The 24,248-nt window shown below is 34.8% G+C and overlaps 1 protein-coding gene across 5 annotated transcripts in view; it reads left to right on the forward strand.

Annotated features, from left to right (window-relative positions):
- LRBA (LPS responsive beige-like anchor protein) overlaps positions 1–24,248 on the forward strand; it is a 725,452-nt gene that overhangs the window by 210,182 nt on the left and 491,022 nt on the right. For all 5 annotated transcript variants that reach the window (XM_034661533.1, XM_034661532.1, XM_034661534.1 and 2 more), the window contains 2 exons: positions 1,142–1,275; positions 12,168–12,229. In XM_034661533.1, coding sequence (XP_034517424.1) covers positions 1,142–1,275; positions 12,168–12,229 — 196 coding nt within the window. The remainder of the gene's footprint in view (positions 1–1,141; positions 1,276–12,167; positions 12,230–24,248) is intronic.

The raw sequence follows: 24,248 nt of genomic DNA on the forward strand, positions 1-24,248 counted from the left end.
TAAGTTTAATTGTGTAGTTGTGACATTATCCGGAGATGAGTCTCTCTAAGTGGAGAGGAATAGTATTAAGGATAGTACCTAGGACGAGATCCTAATTGGCAGAAGAAATTTCCATCAGCTTAACAGTTGATAGTTTCAGTAGCAACTCTTGTTGGTATTAAGAAGTACTCCTTGTGTGAATAAATAGGTAAGTAGTGGCTGTTTGTGTATGTTTCGTTCATAAGTTAGGAACTAAAGCTGTGGATACCTCTGAATCTCCTGAAATGCAGGGAGCTTGTTTAACTCATTAAATATATATGTGTGTGTGTTTGTATATGTGTTTATGTGTGTATACATATGTGTATACGTGCATATGGTCACAGAGACTTATTAATGTATAAATTGAGATCATTATAAATGTGCCAGTAAAGTATACTAATTTCAAATGAAAAGTTGTTCAGATTGCTTTAGAAAAAAATTCTTAGAGATAAAGATGTCAATGAAAAAAGGATATAAACTTATTCAGTTTATGAATATTTATGGAGTCTATGCTGTATGCTGCAGCTGAGAACTTAGAAATGGAGACATAATTCTTGAACTGAACGTGCTGATGGTTTATTAATAGACAAATTTTTTTCTCCTAAAGACTTTATGTATTTGAGAGAGAGCGCAAGAGAAAGAGAAAGAGAGAGTGTGTGGACGAGTTAGGGGAGGGGCAGAGGGAAAGGGAGAAGCAGAGTTCCCTTAAAGCAGGGAGCCCAATATAGGGCTCTATGCCAGGACCCTGAGATCATGACTTGAACCGAAGACAGACGCTTAAACTGACTGAGCCACTCAGGCGCCCCATGAGTAGATTTGATAAGAATTTGGTAGTTTTTTTAGTTTATAATGGTGTTAAAATCAAGTGCTCTCAGCTGACCCATTAAGATTGCCAATAAAAGCTGTGTTTAGAGTAGTTGTTTACCAGATTGTTTGTCAGGGTTGGGGGTGGTAATATAGAACTTAATAATAAAGGGCATTCCAGCAGAATGATATGTATAGCAATAATGAGTCTTTATGTAATTTTTAATTTCTCATGAATTTTACATTGCTTTGGAAACTCATTTTAAAAACTGAAAGTTGTAAATTCTAAGGAATAGTTCAGATAACATCTTTCCATCAGTATTACAGAGAGGCTTGAACATGCTTTGGAAAAGGCAGCTCCTCTTCTGCGAGAAATTTTTGTGGATTTTGCACCTTTTCTTTCTCGGACACTTTTGGGTAGTCATGGACAAGAACTGCTTATAGAAGGAACAAGTAAGTGATTTTTCAGTATGTCACTTTACAAATATATATTTAAATTTATGTTTAAGTTTCAAGCTTAAAATTTAAACTGATAATATGAGATGCATGGAGTTTCATTGTTCTCAAGTATTTTCAGCCTTTGACAAGGTTTCTTACAGAGGCTGTATCTTTTGAAAAGTATGTCTCATCTAATATTCTAATCTGATTTGGATTTTTAATGAGTGATTTGGAAGAAGCAGAAAAGTACGTACTGAACCAAAGAAGTATGACTTAGATTTCTTTTTTTAATGCATTAAAATGAACTGTGAGAATGGAGAATTGCAAAGAGTAGTGTTACAGTAATTAGTGGGCATTTACCTGGGATTTTACTTGAACTTAAGATCCATAGAAACAATATTGTATTGCCACGTATTAGGAAAATGAGGAATGTGTTATTAGTCTTTATTAGTAGAATTCTGTTTTATAAATAAGTAGAAGTTACAGTAGTACTCTATCCTGCTTATATCATACATAGATTCCTGGATCATTTATAGGTAGTATACTTTGAGATGGTGTCAAACTAGAGAGCACACAGAGTTGGTTTTGAGGGGTTTGGAAACCATGCTGTTTATAGAATGAATGAGAAGTATTCAGACTTTTTTTTTTTTTTAATATGGGGCACTTGGCATGTAGTGAATGTTTCCTAATATTAGAATGGGTGACTCAGCCAAGTGCTATCTCTGACAGCAGATATCAGTTCAACAGAGAATAGCTTTTCAAACAATTCTAGTTAAGAGCTTAATAGATTGACTTCAAAATACTAATCGTCATCCTTATAACTAGAATTTTTTAAGGCTAGGCTAGAAGACTTTCATCAGTGATAATATAGAATTGATTTTTTTATTTAGAAGTATTTGGACTAGAAGTTTGCTAAATCTGGCTTGTCTGTGTCCGTGGTTGATGGATAAAACACTTTGATTCTCCTAAAGGTGAAAAATCATAGAAAAATGTAATTATTTATACTCCGGCCTCTTTAAATATCAGTTTACACCTTTAGTTATAAATTTTTTTAGTAACAGTCGCAAGATGATCTGTTGAAGAATTTCTTAAAACTTGTAAAAAACCACTTTTTTTTTTTTTTAAGATTTTATTCATTTGTTTGACAGAGAGGCATAGCAAGAGAGGGAACACAAGCAGGGGGAGTGGGAGAGGGAGAAGCAGGCCTCCAGCTGAGCAGGGAGCCCGACGTGGGGCTCGATCCCAGGGCCCTGGGATCATGACCTGAGCCGAAGGCAGATGCTTAACAAGTGAGCCACCCAGGTGCCCCAAAAAACCACTCTTTTTGTAGAAATAAGAATATGGAAATGCAAGGTAGAGGTAGTTCAATAGTTTAAGATACTCTTTATCTTTCATTAATTGAGGGATATCAGCACTTTGTAAGTAATAAGCTTTAGTTGAAATAGGGATTTCATTATCATCTGTGCTATAGATGTATATGGAGTTGGTGATGAGTGATCTCATTTCCACAGAGGGAAAAAGTAGCATTGAATATATTTAAAAAAATTCAGGTTTTAGAAATATTTAATTAATTTGGGGTAGAAATTTACTTTATCTGCTGAAGGATATAACTTATTAGGCCATGCATAAACAATTAGATCTAATGAAGTAATAAAATTTGAAAAATAGTGAATAGAAAAATTGAAGGACTTCTCCCTAATCTGTACTTCACATTTTAAGTGTTTATTTTTTAAAGTGGTGGGACAACTTATGAACTATATTTCCTTATTGTAAAATGAATTATTAATTACAGCTTTTTGGTATAGCAAGACGTTGTTGTTTTTTATTTGGTCTTTGAGTTTTATAATAGATCCAACAAGATACTCAGAAGTACTAAACTTGCCAATTCTAGATCCTTGAACAAAATTGAATTTAGAATCAGTTTCTTACTGGTAAGGTCTGCTAAACTGATAACAAGGAAGATGATGCACTCTTGCTTACCTATAAACCTGAGCAGTGCCTACGCATTGGACTGTATTCATAAAATTAGCAAAAGAAATCTAGGAGTTTTATGCTTATTATGTATGTATTTTAAATTGTGAGGAATGTTCTGGGTAGTTGTTTTTGTGCATTGTCAAACGAAGCTTTGAGTAGAACTGTTCACAGCGTGGTACTGTACAAAAAGCACTAGACTCAAGACAGGAGACCCTGGTTTTAATCCTGCCTTTGTAAGTCAGTAGTTGTATGCCTAGACACTGGAAAATTTATTACTTCTACATTTTTTTTTAAAGATTTTTTTATTTATTTATTCGACAGAGATAGAGACAGCCAGCGAGAGAGGGAACACAAGCAGGGGGAGTGGGAGAGGAAGAAGCAGGCTCATAGCAGAGGAGCCTAACGTGGGGCTCGATCCCACAATGCCAGGATCATGCCCTGAGCCGAAGGCAGACGCTCAACCGCTGTGCCACCCAGATGCCCCTACTTCTACATTTTTTAAAATGATTTTTTTTTAAAGATTTTATTTATTTATTCGACAGAGATAGAGACAGCCAACGAGAGAGGTAACACAGGCAGGGGGAGTGGGAGAGGAAGAAGCAGGCTCACAGCGGAGGAGCCTGATGTGGGGCTCGATCCCACAATGCCGGGATCACGCCCTGAGCCAAAGGCAGACGCTCAACCGCTGTGCCACCCAGATGCCCCTAGATGATTTTTTTTATTTAAAAAAATTTAAATATGTTAAATATTTATAGAGTAGAAAATGAAATAACCATGAACTTATAACCGACTCGCAAACCATCTTTGTTTTTGCTATAGTTGTTTGTTATATCTATCTCCCTTTATTTTGCTTTAGTACTTAATTCCAGACATTATGTCGTTTTACCTTTAAATAATTAGTAATCCATGTAAAAAAGGATATTTTCTTACATAATCGTAATTGCTGTGATTACACCTAATATTGATAATGGTTCTGTCATATAATACTCAGCTCATGTTCATCTTTATTTAGATATCTTTTTATAAATCATTTTCTTCTCATTAATATACAAACAAAAGCAGTTTATTGCATTTGGTTATATCTTTTTTTTTTTTTTTTAAAGATTTTATTTGTTTATTTGACAGAGACAGCGAGAGAGGGAACACAGGTAAGGGGAGTGTGAGAGGGAGAAGCAGGCTTCCTGCCCAGCAGGGAGCCCGATAGCAGGGCTGGATCCCAGGATCCTGGGATCATGACCTGAGCCGAAGGCAGATGCTTAATGGCTGGGCCACCCAGGCGCCCCTGGTTATATCTTTTAAGTCTTTATTATTATTATTATTTTTTTTATTGAAGATTTTATTTATTTATTTGACAGAGATAGAGACAGTCAGCGAGAGAGGGAACACAAGCAGGGGGAGCAGGAGAGGAAGAAGCAGGCTCCCAGCAGAGGAGCCTGACGTGGGGCTCGATCCCGCAACGCCGGGATCACGCCCTGAGCCAAAGGCAGACGCTCAACCGCTGTGCCACCCAGGCGCCCCTTTTGAGTCTTTATTAATATCAAATAGTTTCTCCATATTTTCCCTCTGTTTTCATGCTGTTGACTTGTTGAAGAAATCTGGTTGGTTGTTCTGTAGAATGTTACGTATTTTGGCACTCTGTGGCCTTTGTTTCCTGATGATGTCATTTAATGGTTTCTCTGTCCCATTTATTTTCTGATGGCTTGAGATTAGATTTAAAAGTTTAATTAGAGGTCACACTCCCTATTACATCTTGCCTAGAACCACATATTTTCTTATTGTCTCAGTTTTAGTGATATTAACCCTCTTTTTCAACCTTTTGTAAGGATTGATATTTTATTACTTTTGTTTTTTTTGAAGAGGTCTTTCAAAAACAAAGAGAAAATTACTTTTAAAAAAATAAAAATTATTCTATCTTACAATTACCATATGTAAGTTCATTGGACATGTTTTTATAAATCTAGGATTCATTATAGGGTCTTTGTGATCTTAATTTTCCTATACCTTAAAACATTTTGCTATTTCAGAATTATTTATCCGTTTTTCCTACTACAGTAAGGACTATAAAATAATGAGAAGACAAGAATACTGGAATTGCCTCTAGAATTATGATACAATAAGAAAATAAATCCTCACTCTTGGATCACCTTCAGTTTTTACTGCATTTCCCAAAGTACTGGATCATATTTTAAGAAGATAGAAATTTGTTTTCTCAGTGGGAATAAAAACTGGTATTTGGGGAGGGCAAAAACATTTTGGGTATTGTATGATTTCTCACCCTCCAATGGGCCACAGTACATCTATACAGTATATCTTTAGTATTAAAATTTCATGGAGGGTGCAGTTAAGGAAAAAATAGTCTGAAATGGCTTCCTAGTGGGGAGCAATAATGAAAAAAAAAAGGTTGAGAAATATCGGTGTAATTGATGTAAAAGAAATCTGTGGATACCATCTTTGTGTTCTTATTTTCAGCTTTCATTGAACTTAATTAAGAATTCAGAATTGTTTATTTTCTGCCCTTAATGATAAAGTGAAAAAATTGACAAGACATTTTGCAATTATTAGACCATCTGAGGATGAATTTAAAAAGAGAGAGAGCAGCACTCATAAATTTTATCAAACTCAAGAATTCATTAGTGCACAATATATTTCTATGGACAAAAAGGAAATTGATTTTCTTAGTATGTCATTCATTAGAAAGGACTTCATTGTACAAAATTTATGCAATGTTTTCTGACAAGAACATGGAACATCTTATTTTGCTAAAAAGGCGTGTGACATGTTCTTCCATGGCTTTGATAGTTACACACCACGATTTATTCGGTACAGTTTCTAAATGAATAAAAAAGGCAAGTGTGTTTCATGAGAGTTATTGGAAGGAAAAGCTCATGTAGAAATGAAGAAAAATCAGTCGATTGATCATTCTAATTGGTGTTTGAAAGTCTAAAGAAGAAAATATTTTATAATTCTGTATCAAAGAAGATGGCTGTCGTCTTTTCAACAAAATTTTGAATGATTCAGCTTTTCCAGAGTACTGCATTTGATGATGCAGAAAAAGAACCAAAATTAATGATAAGCTGGAACCTATTAGAAGTTTACTTGAGGGGCGCCTGGGTGGCACAGCGGTTAAGCATCTGCCTTCGGCTCAGGGCGTGATCCTGGCGTTATGGGATCGAGCCCCACATCAGGCTCTTCTGCTGTGAGCCTGCTTCTTCCTCTCCCATCCCCCTGCTTCTGTTCCCTCTCTCGCTGGCTGTCTCTATCTCTGTTGAATAAATAAATAAAATCTTTAAAAAAAAAAGTTTATTTGAAATTTGGAATTAGTATTTACAAGGTGGATATCATGTTTATACATTGATGAGGAGCAGTTAGTTGTATCCAAAGGGCCTTGCTCATGTAGGATATATACAAATACCTTTAAAACCAGAGAAATATAGAATAAGAATTTGAGTTCATTATGCTTAAATTATTATTAAAACTTCTAATAATGTTCGTAATCATCTCTTTTTATATAAACTAAGTTGACTTAAAAATACAGATTTTTAAAAAGGCTCCTTACATTCCATATGGCAAATGGTCATGCCTATNATGCCCCTAGATGATTTTTTTTATTTAAAAAAATTTAAATATGTTAAATATTTATAGAGTAGAAAATGAAATAACCATGAACTTATAACCGACTCGCAAACCATCTTTGTTTTTGCTATAGTTGTTTGTTATATCTATCTCCCTTTATTTTGCTTTAGTACTTAATTCCAGACATTATGTCGTTTTACCTTTAAATAATTAGTAATCCATGTAAAAAAGGATATTTTCTTACATAATCGTAATTGCTGTGATTACACCTAATATTGATAATGGTTCTGTCATATAATACTCAGCTCATGTTCATCTTTATTTAGATATCTTTTTATAAATCATTTTCTTCTCATTAATATACAAACAAAAGCAGTTTATTGCATTTGGTTATATCTTTTTTTTTTTTTTTTAAAGATTTTATTTGTTTATTTGACAGAGACAGCGAGAGAGGGAACACAGGTAAGGGGAGTGTGAGAGGGAGAAGCAGGCTTCCTGCCCAGCAGGGAGCCCGATAGCAGGGCTGGATCCCAGGATCCTGGGATCATGACCTGAGCCGAAGGCAGATGCTTAATGGCTGGGCCACCCAGGCGCCCCTGGTTATATCTTTTAAGTCTTTATTATTATTATTATTTTTTTTATTGAAGATTTTATTTATTTATTTGACAGAGATAGAGACAGTCAGCGAGAGAGGGAACACAAGCAGGGGGAGCAGGAGAGGAAGAAGCAGGCTCCCAGCAGAGGAGCCTGACGTGGGGCTCGATCCCGCAACGCCGGGATCACGCCCTGAGCCAAAGGCAGACGCTCAACCGCTGTGCCACCCAGGCGCCCCTTTTGAGTCTTTATTAATATCAAATAGTTTCTCCATATTTTCCCTCTGTTTTCATGCTGTTGACTTGTTGAAGAAATCTGGTTGGTTGTTCTGTAGAATGTTACGTATTTTGGCACTCTGTGGCCTTTGTTTCCTGATGATGTCATTTAATGGTTTCTCTGTCCCATTTATTTTCTGATGGCTTGAGATTAGATTTAAAAGTTTAATTAGAGGTCACACTCCCTATTACATCTTGCCTAGAACCACATATTTTCTTATTGTCTCAGTTTTAGTGATATTAACCCTCTTTTTCAACCTTTTGTAAGGATTGATATTTTATTACTTTTGTTTTTTTTGAAGAGGTCTTTCAAAAACAAAGAGAAAATTACTTTTAAAAAAATAAAAATTATTCTATCTTACAATTACCATATGTAAGTTCATTGGACATGTTTTTATAAATCTAGGATTCATTATAGGGTCTTTGTGATCTTAATTTTCCTATACCTTAAAACATTTTGCTATTTCAGAATTATTTATCCGTTTTTCCTACTACAGTAAGGACTATAAAATAATGAGAAGACAAGAATACTGGAATTGCCTCTAGAATTATGATACAATAAGAAAATAAATCCTCACTCTTGGATCACCTTCAGTTTTTACTGCATTTCCCAAAGTACTGGATCATATTTTAAGAAGATAGAAATTTGTTTTCTCAGTGGGAATAAAAACTGGTATTTGGGGAGGGCAAAAACATTTTGGGTATTGTATGATTTCTCACCCTCCAATGGGCCACAGTACATCTATACAGTATATCTTTAGTATTAAAATTTCATGGAGGGTGCAGTTAAGGAAAAAATAGTCTGAAATGGCTTCCTAGTGGGGAGCAATAATGAAAAAAAAAAGGTTGAGAAATATCGGTGTAATTGATGTAAAAGAAATCTGTGGATACCATCTTTGTGTTCTTATTTTCAGCTTTCATTGAACTTAATTAAGAATTCAGAATTGTTTATTTTCTGCCCTTAATGATAAAGTGAAAAAATTGACAAGACATTTTGCAATTATTAGACCATCTGAGGATGAATTTAAAAAGAGAGAGAGCAGCACTCATAAATTTTATCAAACTCAAGAATTCATTAGTGCACAATATATTTCTATGGACAAAAAGGAAATTGATTTTCTTAGTATGTCATTCATTAGAAAGGACTTCATTGTACAAAATTTATGCAATGTTTTCTGACAAGAACATGGAACATCTTATTTTGCTAAAAAGGCGTGTGACATGTTCTTCCATGGCTTTGATAGTTACACACCACGATTTATTCGGTACAGTTTCTAAATGAATAAAAAAGGCAAGTGTGTTTCATGAGAGTTATTGGAAGGAAAAGCTCATGTAGAAATGAAGAAAAATCAGTCGATTGATCATTCTAATTGGTGTTTGAAAGTCTAAAGAAGAAAATATTTTATAATTCTGTATCAAAGAAGATGGCTGTCGTCTTTTCAACAAAATTTTGAATGATTCAGCTTTTCCAGAGTACTGCATTTGATGATGCAGAAAAAGAACCAAAATTAATGATAAGCTGGAACCTATTAGAAGTTTACTTGAGGGGCGCCTGGGTGGCACAGCGGTTAAGCATCTGCCTTCGGCTCAGGGCGTGATCCTGGCGTTATGGGATCGAGCCCCACATCAGGCTCTTCTGCTGTGAGCCTGCTTCTTCCTCTCCCATCCCCCTGCTTCTGTTCCCTCTCTCGCTGGCTGTCTCTATCTCTGTTGAATAAATAAATAAAATCTTTAAAAAAAAAAGTTTATTTGAAATTTGGAATTAGTATTTACAAGGTGGATATCATGTTTATACATTGATGAGGAGCAGTTAGTTGTATCCAAAGGGCCTTGCTCATGTAGGATATATACAAATACCTTTAAAACCAGAGAAATATAGAATAAGAATTTGAGTTCATTATGCTTAAATTATTATTAAAACTTCTAATAATGTTCGTAATCATCTCTTTTTATATAAACTAAGTTGACTTAAAAATACAGATTTTTAAAAAGGCTCCTTACATTCCATATGGCAAATGGTCATGCCTATTTTTCATGGTCTACTTGAAAGTTTAGACAGATCAATGGGTTTAGATGTTATGTTGCTAGCTTAATATCTGGTAAGTCATTTAATATTTCTGAATTTAGCAGTAAGGAAAAGCAGTGATAATGGAGATGGGTAAATAGTCTTGGGTGAAGAAATTATAATTGTCTTTGGTCATGAAACGCCAGAAGAGTATAAAACTCTTGGCTTTTGTATTCTGAGTTTGTCTTTTTTGAAGAGACTAAAATTGCATATCTTTGAAAAACAAACCAAAAATAAAACCAAGCAAAATGAACCCTACCATTATTCTGAGAAGCTTTTAGGGGAATTGGATTAGGAGCATATTCAGATCTCTGAGGCTACGGTACCTTGTTTGCTTTCTGCTGACTGGGGCAATAATTGGATGTGTGTGTGTATAAATAAAATTAATATTTCTGCAACAACTTAGAACTCCACTGTAAGTATTGTATTAGGGCCTTCCTTTGGATAATTCTTAGAATCTGAAGACAGATTTATTGGTTTACAATTCATTTCTTCCTTTTCATACCTGCAATCAGTGTCACCCAAGGGGGAGAGAGAGAGAGAGAGATGATGAAGTTGTGCAGCCTGATACCAAGTCCTTTATTGGTGATATTTCTTATTTGTTTGTGCCCAAGGTTATATATTTTTGTTTAAAGTATTAAATGCCCTTTAGACATGGAGCTTATTATTAGAGATATAATAAAAGGTCTTTTTTGTCCTCTAAAGCCCTTTCTCATTTAAAATCCACCTTGGCCCTCCTCCCCATCCTTTACAAATCTACAAAACCCCCTTCCAAAAAAACACATGAATTGTTCTAATCAAACTATGAATGTTATTTATTTTACTATCATTGAAAACTCAACTTATTGGTCATTGAGTTCTAACTTTGGATGGGCCATGCCTTTTTTGTCATTATTGTTCTTTATCTGAGTGGATAAAAAAGGCTGAGCCAGATCAGAGCCCAATGTTTTGCCATTAAAGGAAAGTTAGTAAGAATTCTGGTTTCTCTAGAATAGAGCAGTTAAAATAATGACCTAAGTGAAGAAAGATCTGAGTTTATTTTTTGGAAGTTGAAGTATATGGAACTTCCTGGTTGTTTACAATTTTATGTAAAGTGACAAGGTTTTGGACCAGCAGAGGGCTGCACCAACAATGAGATGGACTTCCTTTTGGCGTTGGTATTAGCCTGCAGAGCTATGTTCATTTCAGCTCTGCAGAAACCATAATTTAGTCTAGTTAATGACCTGCTTTCTTAATGCAACATGTATATACTCTGTATCTAATTTTTATGCTGGTACTCACACTATTAGCATCATTATTTCTATATTATACATTTTTCAGATATTGAGAAAAATTGTTCTTTTTTAAAAAGTGAAGGGGGAACAACCTATTAAACGTGAATGCTATTTATAAGGCTACAGAATGGCAGTGTGTGCCATCAATAGGTATGAGGTAGCATGAATAAAAGAGGTAAGGAAAAAGAACTGCAGAGCTAGAAGATTAAAGAAAGGGAATAGGATGGGATGGGATGCCTGCAAGAGCTTTCATGGGAAGAAAGAAAGAAGATAATTCTGTAGGGTGTGTAAGGGGCCATCGGGAATTATTTTAGTTGTTACACACTAGATTCTAAACTTGTGTTTGCTTAGAGAAATATAGAATGAAAAATTACAATTTTTTGATTATTAGTAATGTAATTTAGTAATTTAGTGCTTTTAATTATGGGCATTGCTTTTTTAACGTACTGATTATGAAGTGTTCTTTGAACTTTTTACGATTTTGTTGGTAACCATAACTAAGGAAGTCTTCAGATATGTATTAATTGTTTAGAAGTTCCTTCTTTAGATATTCTTGGTGAACACAAACAGAAAAGAGAAAATGTAAATGAATTTATTTATAAGAAATCAAGAATACATAACAGAACGCTTGCACTTCTGTTAAGGTTTAGTGTGAGGTCACAGGTCAAGGTACTAATAAGAGTGTTTGGGATGTCTGCTGCCATGAAACAAAATGGAAACTTGATTGATAGCTAGAGGGTTGAAGGGAGAGAGTGTGGTGGAGAAAGCAAAGGTCAGGGAGCCATTTCCCTTCTCTGCATGTATAGCAATCAGCTCTCTCCAAAACAAAATGTAGATGATATTGATCAATATGGCATATGTTGTGCACATTTCTCAGTATTGTGAAATGTCATTATATATGGAGTTCTCATGTTTTAGTACATTGAATACTGAGGTGAAATAGTTTACAAATGAAATCGTGGTAGTTTTGATACCAAGTTTAAAGTAATTGCAGAGTACTTTGTTTACTCATATGATCAAATATGTGTGGGTTTGGTTCTTAGCAAGATGGTAAATTTTGTTTTAAAAACCAATTTGGATAAAGTTGTAAAACAGATCCTTCATATTTATTCTTTACTTTGTAATTTTTCTTTTAAATTCTCTTTAAAATAGGTCTGGTTTGCATGAAGTCTAGTAGTTCGGTTGTGGAATTGGTTATGCTACTGTGTTCTCAGGTGAGTAACAGGAATAAATGTTGGATTAAAAGTAAATTCTTACATGAATTTATTTTACAAGGAATATATAATTGTTTTAGTAGAAAATTTTGCTCTAATAGCATTTAAGTTCGCAGTTTTTAAAATAATTTTATTTGTATTGCAAAAGGATTACTTCTTTGACACTAGCAGATAATTTTGTAGTGAGTGCTGAGAGAGAACAGATGAATGAGAAACAGGTTTTAGAATCACATTAAAAATGATCTTGAGGTGGCTAAAATTTTTTGCTGCATATATTAAGGTTATAGAAACAGATTTATTTCTATACCTTGTGGAGTGCCACTCTGACTCGCCTAGGAATAATGGGTTTACTTCCCTTTTGTGTAGAGGTTATAAAATGAGTGATAAATAATTGTGAATTCTTGTCATTGCTAATTATTTTTGACATACAGAGTAGATTTGGGAAATCATCAACAAAAATATGGCAGCCATCATAATAAGGTGTAGTTAATAAATTCCTAAAGCAAATTGCTTTCAATATTCAGAAATTTTATACCTCATGTGGTAAACTTTAATGATTTTTAGAAAACTTAGTAAAAGTCATGTATCTTGTGATGGTTTTTCTTTCCTGTTGTGCAGTTAAACATGAGTATTTTTATTGAGAGTTTTCTTTGTGGTCTTTAAACATGATATTTTGCTGGTGGTAAATTCCCCTACTTAAAACTTTAAAATAGTCTTTTTTAATAGGAAGGGTATTGGTCTAGAGGTCAAGGGTTCTGACCCATTTCAAAACCTTTGACCTTCATTTACAGCTCTTGTGGTTTACTTGCCTGACGAATAAGGATAATGCAAAATTAATGTTTCTTTGCATCGATTTATTCATTTTAGCACCTATATTGCCAAATTTATTTAGACTGTGCTGATGGACATTTCATGAATACAAATTAAAGAATCATAGAAGGTGTGAAAAATCAATAGTATGCATTGTCAATAAAATGCAATAAGAACAATTACTTCTAGAGATTACACCTAATGGATTTTTATAATGAACTTGTGAGGAGTAGTTATGTTTCCAGTGAGCTTATTATCCTTAGATTTAGCAAGAATCATGTTTTTATAATTTAATAATCTCCTTTAGAAAACTCCATTCCTTTAAAAAGCTTAATGTAGAAAATTTTTCATTAATTTGATTTGAAATAATTGCTTGTTTATTTCTCGGATCTGAATTACCATATGCCATTCTTAAACCAATACAAAATTACCCTTACTTTTAAGAAGCATTTGCTTACCATTTTGGATATTTCTTCACAAGAGTATGAAATTGTTTATACAGATATAATTGTTTCATAGGTGAATTTTGATAACACTGTTCCACTTTTTAGTTCAGAAGAATTGAATATATTCTTGATACATCAGAGCTGTTTCAGATAGTATGTTACATAGTTGAATGTTAGATGCTAAAAAGATGAAGAATGACATGTTTTAATGCACCTATTTATCATGTATGTCACAGTGCTGTTTAATACTAATCCAATCAAATAGGATATGAAGATCACTTAGTGGAGTAAGTTACAAAAGTCAGATATTCTCAAGATTTTTGTTTGAATAAAATCAAATACATTATTGGTTATTTGAAGTACTTACAATTTTTTATGAGTTCTTCAAAAGTTCCATGGCATCTCTATAAGATGTAGCACAGTGTGAAAAATGATGTGAAAAATGAAGCCAGAATTAGCTCCAGATGTATACAGATTGTTCCGGGGTGATAATTACATTTTTCACTTTGAATTTTCCTAATTCAAAGAGGTCAGATTGGCAATCACAAAAGTGATTTATTTTGTTAAGAAGTGAACTGTCTTTTTCTACATGAAAGCTTGAGATATGATATTGAATTTGAAGTCGACATTTTGCAGATACTGGGTGGGGATGGCTTGAGTTTGATTGATAATTTTTTTTAGTCTGAGATAGGGTGGGAAGTGAAAAGCTAGCATATTGCTAAAATTTTAATTAATTTTTTAAGGGGAGATGGAGAGGATTGAGTGCCAAAGATCGAAAGATCAGGTCAAAAACTCCTTTTTAATCACATAAATAATGGGATATGCTTATGAACTTAACATCTGCAAATTTGATTTAAAACTTTACAAATTAGTTGGTGTTAATTTCATGACAGTCAGCCATGTTCTGATTATTTTCTTTGAATCCATTCAGAACTTACTTTCTTTTTGCATTCTTTTTAACAAGGTGTTTGAATTAGCCACATTTTATTACAAAAGAAAGATTAGGGCCTATATTTAAGAAATGTGGAAATGATCACATTTGGTTTGCTGTCATTAAGACCAAACAGATCACACTATATATTTTCTTGAAGCTTCAACTAGGATTATATTTTTCAATATTCACTTATTCACTATTAGGTTGATTAGACACCATTTCATATTTTATCTCATTTACATTTTAACATTGTTAAGGCAAAAATCCTATTTAGAGTAGAAAAGTTTTCTTAACATACTCAGCATTATATTTTTGAGTAAAGTTAAATACTGAAGATTTGTTAAATTAGGTTTATTCATATATTGAATCCCATGTAAAATAATTCAAGAGCTACTTAAGCTTCAAAGCTTGATTTAAATTTTTTTTACTTCTTTAAAATAAGAATGTATACATTTTTCAGGAAACTGTGTACTCTCTGATGCATAGAAAAAAATTGAACAGACTCTCATTTATATTTCATATTTAGTTTTTCACAAGCATGTAACTTATTTGTGCCTGGTATTTGTTGTATATGTGTACAAACCTTGTAGAAATCTATATGAATTTAAAGAAAATGTTAAATATTTCAAGTAATATTATTCTAGCATTGTGTAAAGTGTTTGTATCATGCTCATTTGACATTAATATCATTTTTGAAAGAATTGACATTGCATTCAAGGCCACTTTATAAAAGCGTTGCTTTGCTCATCCTAATTCAGTCTGACATACATTCCAATAACACTACCTCCCTTCTTGGGTTTAAAGCTAAATTTATGACTGTGCATTGTGAAGTGCATCATTTAAAAATGGTTTCAACCCAAAACATCTAATAAATAAATAATGTGTATGGCTACTCAGTAGTAGACTTTCTAGACTAGAAATCATTCCATCGGATACTCAACAGTCCACTATCGGAGAGGGCTGTCAGATAAATCTTATGGTAGCTGCATTCATGTCCTGTAAATCACATATTATTGTCTGAGTCTTCTGCCAGGTCATCTATTCTTTTCCCATTTATCAGAAATGCATAGAGTACATAGAAAAACTAGAAGCACCATGTAGTCTGGCCTAGCATCCTGTCCAAGTAATTAATTAGCAGCAAAACTTAATTTATTTTCATTTTATTTTATTTTTTTTTAGATTTTATTTATTTATTCAACAGAGATAGAGACAGCCAGGGAGAGAGGGAACACAAGCAGGGGGAGTGGGAGAGGAAGAAGCAGCCTCACAGCGGAAGAGCCTGATGTGGGGCTCGATCCCATAATGCCAGGATCACGCCCTGAGCCGAAGGCAGACGCTCAACCCAGGCGCCCCCAAAACTTAATTTAAAATACTGTTAGTCTGATATTTCTTTAAAATTTTTTTTATCAGAATATGTAGATTGTTCCTATTTTGGAAATATTTTTTTTCACATGAAGGTTATGAGATAAGGTTTGGTCTTTTAGATTCAGGTGTTTCTTTCTATACCCCTGAATTATGAATTTAAAAATTCTAATATGATTTTTATGATTCTTTTATGTCAGTTTTATGTTTGGATTTTTGCTATTTGAGGTTTTTTTCCCCTGAATCTTTATAGTAAAATTTTTCTCCCTTCTCCAGTGTCTTATAATTTTTTTTCCTAAATCTAGTTTTCTTCTTTTTTTTTTAAGATTTTTTATTTATTTATTTGACAGAGACACAGCCAGGAAGAGAGGGAACATAAGCAGGGGAGTGGGAGAGGAAGAAGCAGGCTCCCAGCGGAGCAAGGAGCCTGATGCGGGGCTCGATCCCAGGACTCTGGGATCACGCCCTGGGCTGAAGGCAGATGCTTAACAACTGAGCCACCCAGGCGTCCTAGTTTTCTTCTCCTTCTTAAGTATATCTCTTCTAAATATGTGACATTAATGTTACTGCTCTTGACTTTTTATTTCATGAACTTTTCCTTTTTGTAGTTGTGATGAGTATTTTGAGTAAAGTAGATAATTGAAACAAACCAAGGTGGGGGCAGGAGAAGAAAAGCAAACCAGCTCTGTACCATGGCATGAAAGTGTCCTTCATTATTAGGTGTTGCTTAACTGCTTGGACCTTATTTCTTACCACTTTATTTTTATAGTCCCATGCTCAATTTATATGTTCTCAAACTATGCCGAACTATTTAAAAGTTACCCAGATTGTGCCATCATAATTTTATCTTTTAGCATATGCCTTTTCTTTCCCTAAAATTTCCCTCCTTCAAATTTGGTGACTCTAATTATTGGCTTCTTTTCATCATTCAGAAGCCAGATCTTCTCGGATCATCATATCTATCTTTGGTATCTTTGGTTGGTATCTTTATAAAGGAATGATAGGGTACACTTAAACTTTTTTCATTTAAATTCACTATCCAGTGTTAAAGTGATGTGGGTTTTTTTTTTTTAAAGACATAATTGAGCTAGTTAAACAAAAGGTTATCTTTTTGCCAGCCACAGAATAGGAATTTTGAGTATAAGTTGCTTATTGGAAATATCTTTTTAACATATGCATTTTTTTCCTATAAGGAAATCCTGTAGTATGGAGCTTTTATACAGCAGTGTGATGAGGCCATTGACTATAGTTTTAGTATGTTTTGTTTTTAGGGTCTATCAGGTTCAGTTCAAATGTTATCTATTCTACAGAGCTTGCTTGCTTGCTTTTTTGCTAGCTTGATTTATTTATCTTTATAGTTTCTTACTTCCACTTAGTTAACATAGAGTGTAATATTAATTTTAGGAGTACAGTACAGTGATTGAACGCTTCATACGTCATGGGTGCTCATCACAACAAGTACACTCCTTAATCCCCATCACCTATTTAACCCGTCCCACTCCATCTCCCCTCTGGTCACCATCAGTTTGTTCTCTATAGTTAAGATTCTGTTTCTTGGTTTGCCTCTCTCTCTTTTCCCCTTCACTCATTTTTTTTTCCCCTTAAATTCCACATATGAGTGAAATCATGTGGTATTTGTCTTTCTCTGACTTATTTTGCTTAGCATAATACTCTCTAGCTTCATCCACGTTGTTACAAATGGCAAGATTTCATTCTTTTTTTATGACTGAGTAATATTCCATCATACACGCATGCACACACACACACACACACACACACCCCTCTCACATCTTTATCCTTTCATCAGTCGGTAGACATTTGGAATCTTTTCATAATTTGGTTATTGTAGATAGTGCTTCTATAAACATTGGAGTGTGTGTATCCTTTTGAATAAATATTTTTGTGTTCTTTTGGGTAAATACCTAGTAGTACAATTGCAGGATCATACACACACACAGACACACACACACACACACACACACACACGTCATTTGCAAATATCTTCTCCCATTTTATAGGTTGCCTTTTAGTTTTGTTGATTGTTTCCTTCACTGTGTAAAAGCTTTTTATTTTGATGAAGTCCCAATAGTCTATTTTTGGCCTCATGAAACATATCTAGAAAGAGGTTGCTACAGCTAATGTCAAAGAACTTATTGCCTGTGTTCTCCTCTAGGATTTTTTTGGTTTCAGGTCTCACATTTAGGTCTTTAATCCATTTTGAATTTATTTTTGTGTTTGGTGTAAAGAAAGTGGTCCAGTTTCATTCTTTTGCATATTGCTATCCAGCTTTTCCTGTACTGTTTGTTGAAGAGACTGTCTTTTTCGCATTGGATATTCTTTCCCACTTTGTTGAAGATTAATTTAACATGTAGTTGTGCATTCCTCTCTGGGTTTTCTATTCTGTTTCATTGATCTCTGTGTCTATTTTTGCACCAGTACCATACTGTTTTGATCACTACAGCTTTGTAATATAACTTGAAGCCTGGAATTGTGATGTCTTCAGCTTTGTTTTTCTTTTTCAAGGTTGCTTTGGTTATTCGGGGTCTTTTCTATTTCCACACATATTTTAGTATTGTTTATTCTAGCTCTTTGAAAAATGCTGTTGGTATTTTATTAGGGATTGCATTAAGTCTGTAGATTGTTTTGGGTAGTATAAACATTTTAACAGTATTTCTTCTTCTAATCCATGAGCATGGAATGTTTTTCCATTTCTTTGTGTCTTCTTTCAATTTCTTTCATCGGTATTATATAGTTTTCAGAGTATAGGTCTTTCACTTCTTTGGTTAGGTTTATTCCTAGGTATCTTATTGTATTTGGTGCATTTGTAAATAGGATGGATTCCTTAATTTCTGTTTCTGCTGTTTCATTATTGGTGTATAGAAATGCCACAGATTTCTGTACGTTGATTTTGTATCCTGTGACTTTACTGAATTCGTGTATCAGTTCTAGCAGTTTTTTGGTGGAGTCTTTTGGGTTTTCTATGTAGACTATCATGCCATCAGCAAATAGTGAAAGTTTTACTTCTTTCTTGGTGATTTGAATGCCTTTTATTTCTTTTTGTTGTCTGATTGCTGTGGCTAGGACTTCCAGTACTATGTTGAGTAAAAGTGGTGAGAGTGTCCCTGTCTTGTTCCTCACAGTAGAGGAGAAGCTTTCAGTTTTTCCCCATTAAGTATGATATTAGCTGTGGGTTTTTCATTATGACTTTTATTATGTTGAGATATGTTCCCTCTAACCCTACTTTGTTGAGTGTTTTTATCATGAATGGGTGTTGCACTTTGTTAAATTTTTTTTTTGCGTCTATTGAAACGATCATGTGGTTCTTATTTCTTTTATCAATGTGATGTATCGCATTGATTGTTTTGTGAATACTCAACTACTCTCACAACCCAGGAGTAAATCCCACTTGGTCATGCTGAATGATTTTTTTTTGCTGTATCGTTGGTTTGGTTTGCTAGTATTTTATTGAGGATTTTTATATCTGTGTTCATCCAGGATGTTGCTCTGAAGTTCCTCTTTTTTCGTGGTGTCTTTATTTGGTTTTGGTATTGGCGTGATACTGGCCTCATAGAATGAATTTGCAAGTTTTCCTTACTTTTTTATTTTTTGGAATTGAGAAGAATAGGTATTAACTCTTCTTTAAATGTTAGTAGAATTTGCCTTTGTAGCATTCTGGTTCTAGGCTATTGTTTTTTGATTACTGATTCAATTTTTTTGCTGGTTATCGGTCTGTTCAAGTTTCCTATTCTTGACTCAGTTTTGGTAATTTATGTGTTTTTAGGAATTTATCCATTTCTTCAAGGTTGTCTAATTTGTTGGCATATGGTTTTTCATAATGTTCTATTACTATTGTTTGTATTTCTGTGGTGTTAGTTGTTATTTCTCCTTTCTTATTTGTGATTTTATTTATTTGGGTCCTTTGTGTTTTCTTTTGGCGAGTTTGGCTAGAAGATTATCAATTTTATTTTTTTCAGAGAACCAGCTCTGATCTGTTCTATTGTTTTTTGTTTCTAGACTATTTATTTCTATTCTAATCTTTATTATTTCCTTCCTTCTGCTGGCTTTAGGCATTGTTTGTTCTTGTTCTAGCTCTTGTACGTGTAAGGTTAGGTTGTTTATATTAGATTTTTCTTGCCTCCTGAGGTAGGCCTGCATTGCTATGTACTTCCCCCTCAGTACCACTTTTGCTGCATTCCAAAGGTTTTGGACTGCTGTGTTTTCATTTGTATTTTTTTCTGTGTATTTTTAAATTTCTTCTTGGATTTTCTGATTGACCCATTCATTTTTTAGGTAGCACATTGTCTAACCTCCATGTATTTGTGGTCTTCCCAGATTTTTTCTTGTGGTTGACTTCTAGCTTCATAGCATTGTGGTCCGAAAAGGTGCATGATATGACTTCAGTCTTTTTGTATTGTTGAGTTCTGTTTTGTGACCTAGTATGTGTTCTATTTTGGAGAATGTTCCATGTGCACTTGAAAGGAATATGTATTCTGCTGTTTTAGTTTGGAATGTTCTGAATATGTCTGTTAAGTCCATGTGGTCCATTGTGTTGTTCAGAGCCATTGTTTCCTTGTTGTGTTTTTTTTTTAGATGATCTGTCGATTGATGTACATGGGGTGTTAATGTCCCCTATTATTATTGTATTATCAATTAGTTCCTTTATATTTATTATTAAATGTTTTGTATATTTGTGTCTCTCATGTTGTGTGCATAAATAGTTAAGATTATTATATCTTCTTGTTGCATTGTCCCCTTTATTATTGTGCACTTCTTTGTCTCTCATTATAGTCTTTGTTTTAAAGTCTGGTTTTCTGATACATGTATTGTTACACTTGCTTTCTTTTGACCTCCATTTGCATGATAGATGTTTTTCCATCTCCTCACTTTCAATCTGCAGGTGTCCTTTAGTTTATAATGAGGCTCTTTAGGAGGCACTTAGATAGGTCTTCTATTTTTATCCATTTTGACACCCTATGTCCTTTGATTGGAGCATTTAATCCGTTAACATTCAAAGTAATTATGGATAGATTTATTGCCATTTTATTGTTTTGTGGTTGTTTTTGCAGATTTGCTCTGATCCTTTCTTGTTTTTGTCTCTTTCATATTTTGCTGATTTTCTTTAGTGATATGTTTGTTTTCTTTCTCCTTATTCTTTACATGTTTATTAGTGGTTTTTAATATATGGTTACCATTAGGTTTGATTATATTAAATAGTAGTCTATATTAAGTTGATTGATGTTCATGTTTGAACCCATTCTTTTCTAATCTCCCCATGTTTTGGGAATATGTTATTATATTTTGTATCCTATTTTTTTTGTGTGTGAGTTCCTTGACTGATTTTTACAGAGATATTCATTTGTACAACTGCTTTTGTGTTTCTTGCCTTTATAGTGTTGTTTTTGTTTTCTCCTTTCCAGTCATATTTCTTGCAGTGCTGGTTTAGTGGTCACAAACTCCTTTAATTTTTGTTTTTCTGGGAAAATTGTTATCTCTTCTTCTATTCTAAATGATTGCCTTGCTAGATAGAGTATTGTTGGCTGCAGATTTTTCCATTTAGCACATAGCATATATCATGGCTTGTCAGGTTTCGGGTGAAAAATCTCCAGCTTGTTTCCCCTTGTAAGTAAGGACTTCTTTTGTTTTGCTACTCTTAAGATTTTTTTCTTTATCACTATATTTTGCATATTTAATTATGCTATGTCTTAGTTTAGCCTGTTCTTTTTTCTTTTTCTTTTTCTTTTTCTTTTAATTTTTTTATTATATTATGTTAATCACCATACAGTACATCCCCGGATTCCGATGTAAAGTTCGATGCTTCATTAGTTGCGTATAACACCCAGTGCACCATGCAATACGTGCCCTCCTTACTACCCATCACCAGTCTATCCCATTCCCCCACCCCCTCCCCCCTGAAGTCTTCAGTTGGTTTCTCATAGACCATACTCTCTCATGCTTCATTCCCCCTTCTGATCACCCCCCTTTTCTTTATCCCTTTCTTCCCCTACCGATCATCCTAGTTCTTCTGTTCCATAGATGAGAGAAATCATATGATAATTGTCTTTCTCTGCTTGACTTATTTCACTTAGCATTATCTCCTCCAGTGCCGTCCATGTTGCAGCAAATGTTGAGAATTCGTTCTTTCTGATAGCTGAGTAATATTCCATTGTATATATGGACCACAGCTTCTTAATCCAGTCATCTGTTGAAGGGCATCTCGGCTCCTTCCATGATTTGGCTATTGTGGACAATGCAGCTATGAACATTGGGGTGCATATGGCCCTTCTCTTTACTACGTCTGTATCTTTGGGGTAAACACCCAGTAGTGCAATGGCTGGGTCATAGGGTAGTTCAATTTTTAACTTTTTAAGGGACCTCCACAGCACACTGTTTTCCAGCTGTACCAACTTGCATTCCCACCAACAATGTAGGAGGGATCCCCTTTCTCCACATCCTCTCCAACAATTGTTGTTTCTTGCCTTGTCTATCTTTGCCATTCTAACTGGCGTAAGGTGGTATCTCAGTGTGGTTTTGATTTGAATTTCCCTGATGGCTAATGATTTTGAACATTTTTTCATGTGTCTGTTAGCCATTTGTATGTCTTCATTGGAAAAGTGTCTGTTCATATCTTCTGCCCATTTTATGATTTGTTTATTTGTTTCTCGTGTATTGAGTTTGAGAAGTTCTTTGTAGATCTTGGATACCAGTCCTTTATCTGTGGTGTCCTTTGCAAATATATTCTCCCATTCCGTGGGCTGTCTCTTAGTTTTTTTGACTGTTTCCTTGGCTGTGCAGAAGCTCTTTATCCTGATAAAGTCCCATAAGTTCATTTTATCTTTTATTTCTCTTGCCTTTGGAGATGTGTCGTGAAAAAGGTTGCTCTGGCCGATGTCATAGAAGTTGTTGCCTATGTTCTCCTCTAGAATTTTGATGGATTCCTGTCTCACATTGAGGTCTTTCATCCATTTGGAGTTTATTTTTGTGTATGGTGTGAGAGAGTGGTCAAGTTTCATTCTTTTGCATGTAGCTGTCCAATTTTCCCAGCACCATTTATTGAAGAGACTGTCTTTTTTCCACCGGATGTTTTTTCCTGCTTTATCAAAGATTAGTTGCCCAAAGAGCCGAGGGTCCATTTCTGGGTTCTCTATTCTGTTCCATTGGTCGATGTGTCTGTTTTTGTGCCAGTACCATGCTGTCTTTGTGATCACAGCTTTGTAGTACAGCTCGAAATCCGGCATTGTGATGCCCCCAGCTTTGTTTTTCCTTTTCAACAGTTCCTTGGAGATTCGGGGCCTTTTCTGGTTCCATACAAATTTAAGGACTATTTGTTCCAGTTCTTTGAAAAATGTCCTCGGTATTTTGATCGGGATAGCATTGAAAGTGTAGATTGCTCTGGGTAGTATGGACATTTTAACTATGTTAATTCTTCCAATCCATGAGCATGGAATATTTTTCCATCTTTTTATGTCTTCCTCAATATCTTTCAAAAGTGATCTATAGTTTCTAGCATATAGGTCCTTTACGTCTCTGGTTAAGTTAATTCCAAGGTAACGCATGGTTTTTGGTGTTATTTAGTTTAGCCTGTTCTGTCGATTTTGATGGGAATTCACTGTGCCTCCTAGATCTGGATGTCTTTTTCCTTTCCCAGATTAGGGAAGTTTTCAGCTATCATTTCTTCAAGTTTTCTGCCTCCTTTTCTCTCTCTCCTTCCTGAAAGTGGTGGCTTTATGAAAACGAGCTTATGTAGTGCCCAGGGCCTGGCATTTTGGGAAGTGTCTCTTGTGTGTGGTGCGTGTGCTCTGCTGTTGTGTTCCACCTCTTTATCTTTCAGGCCAGTTGTCTGCAGAAGCTCTCCTTCCCTGCTGTGGGCAGTGTTTTTGATCCCCGGCCTGGATGGGGCGAGTTTTAACTGGGTGTGCTGTGGCCTGCTTGTGAAATGAGAACTGTCGCCACCTCCACTGGAATTAATAACCTGTGAAACTCTGGTTGGGAAGTGTGGTGTGGGGCGTTCGTGTTGGTTTTCTGTGGGAATGGCCTGCCACACTGAATTGAGGGAAGTATGACTGAAACAGGCTGTTCCACTGGCGTACAGGGTGCTAGGGTTTGATATAAGCAAGGTAGGCAGCCACTGTTGGTGTCACTTTTTCTTGAAGGTGGCTCTGTGTTTACTGAGGAGCAGGGAAGGGAAATGGTGCCATCCACCTCACTTGTTCCTAGAGAGATGTCTATGTGAACGCTGCCTTTCAGGGACACCTCTGAGAAGTGTGAATAATCTTCCCACTGTGTGCCCTAGGGGTTCCTCAGATTGCTGTTTATATGCTGTCTGTTCCTGTGTTGTTTGCCTGCCTTCTCTCCAGGAGCAGCCAAGCCCGCTGACCTTTTAAACTTCAAGGTTTAAGCCCCACTGGTTGTAGGAACTCTAGAAATTCAGCCCTTCTCATTTTCCAAGCCAGTGTCTTTGGAGAAATGT

This window comes from Ailuropoda melanoleuca, chromosome 5 (genome assembly GCF_002007445.2).
Source record: "Ailuropoda melanoleuca isolate Jingjing chromosome 5, ASM200744v2, whole genome shotgun sequence".
In the NCBI taxonomy this organism is placed as follows: domain Eukaryota; kingdom Metazoa; phylum Chordata; class Mammalia; order Carnivora; family Ursidae; genus Ailuropoda; species Ailuropoda melanoleuca.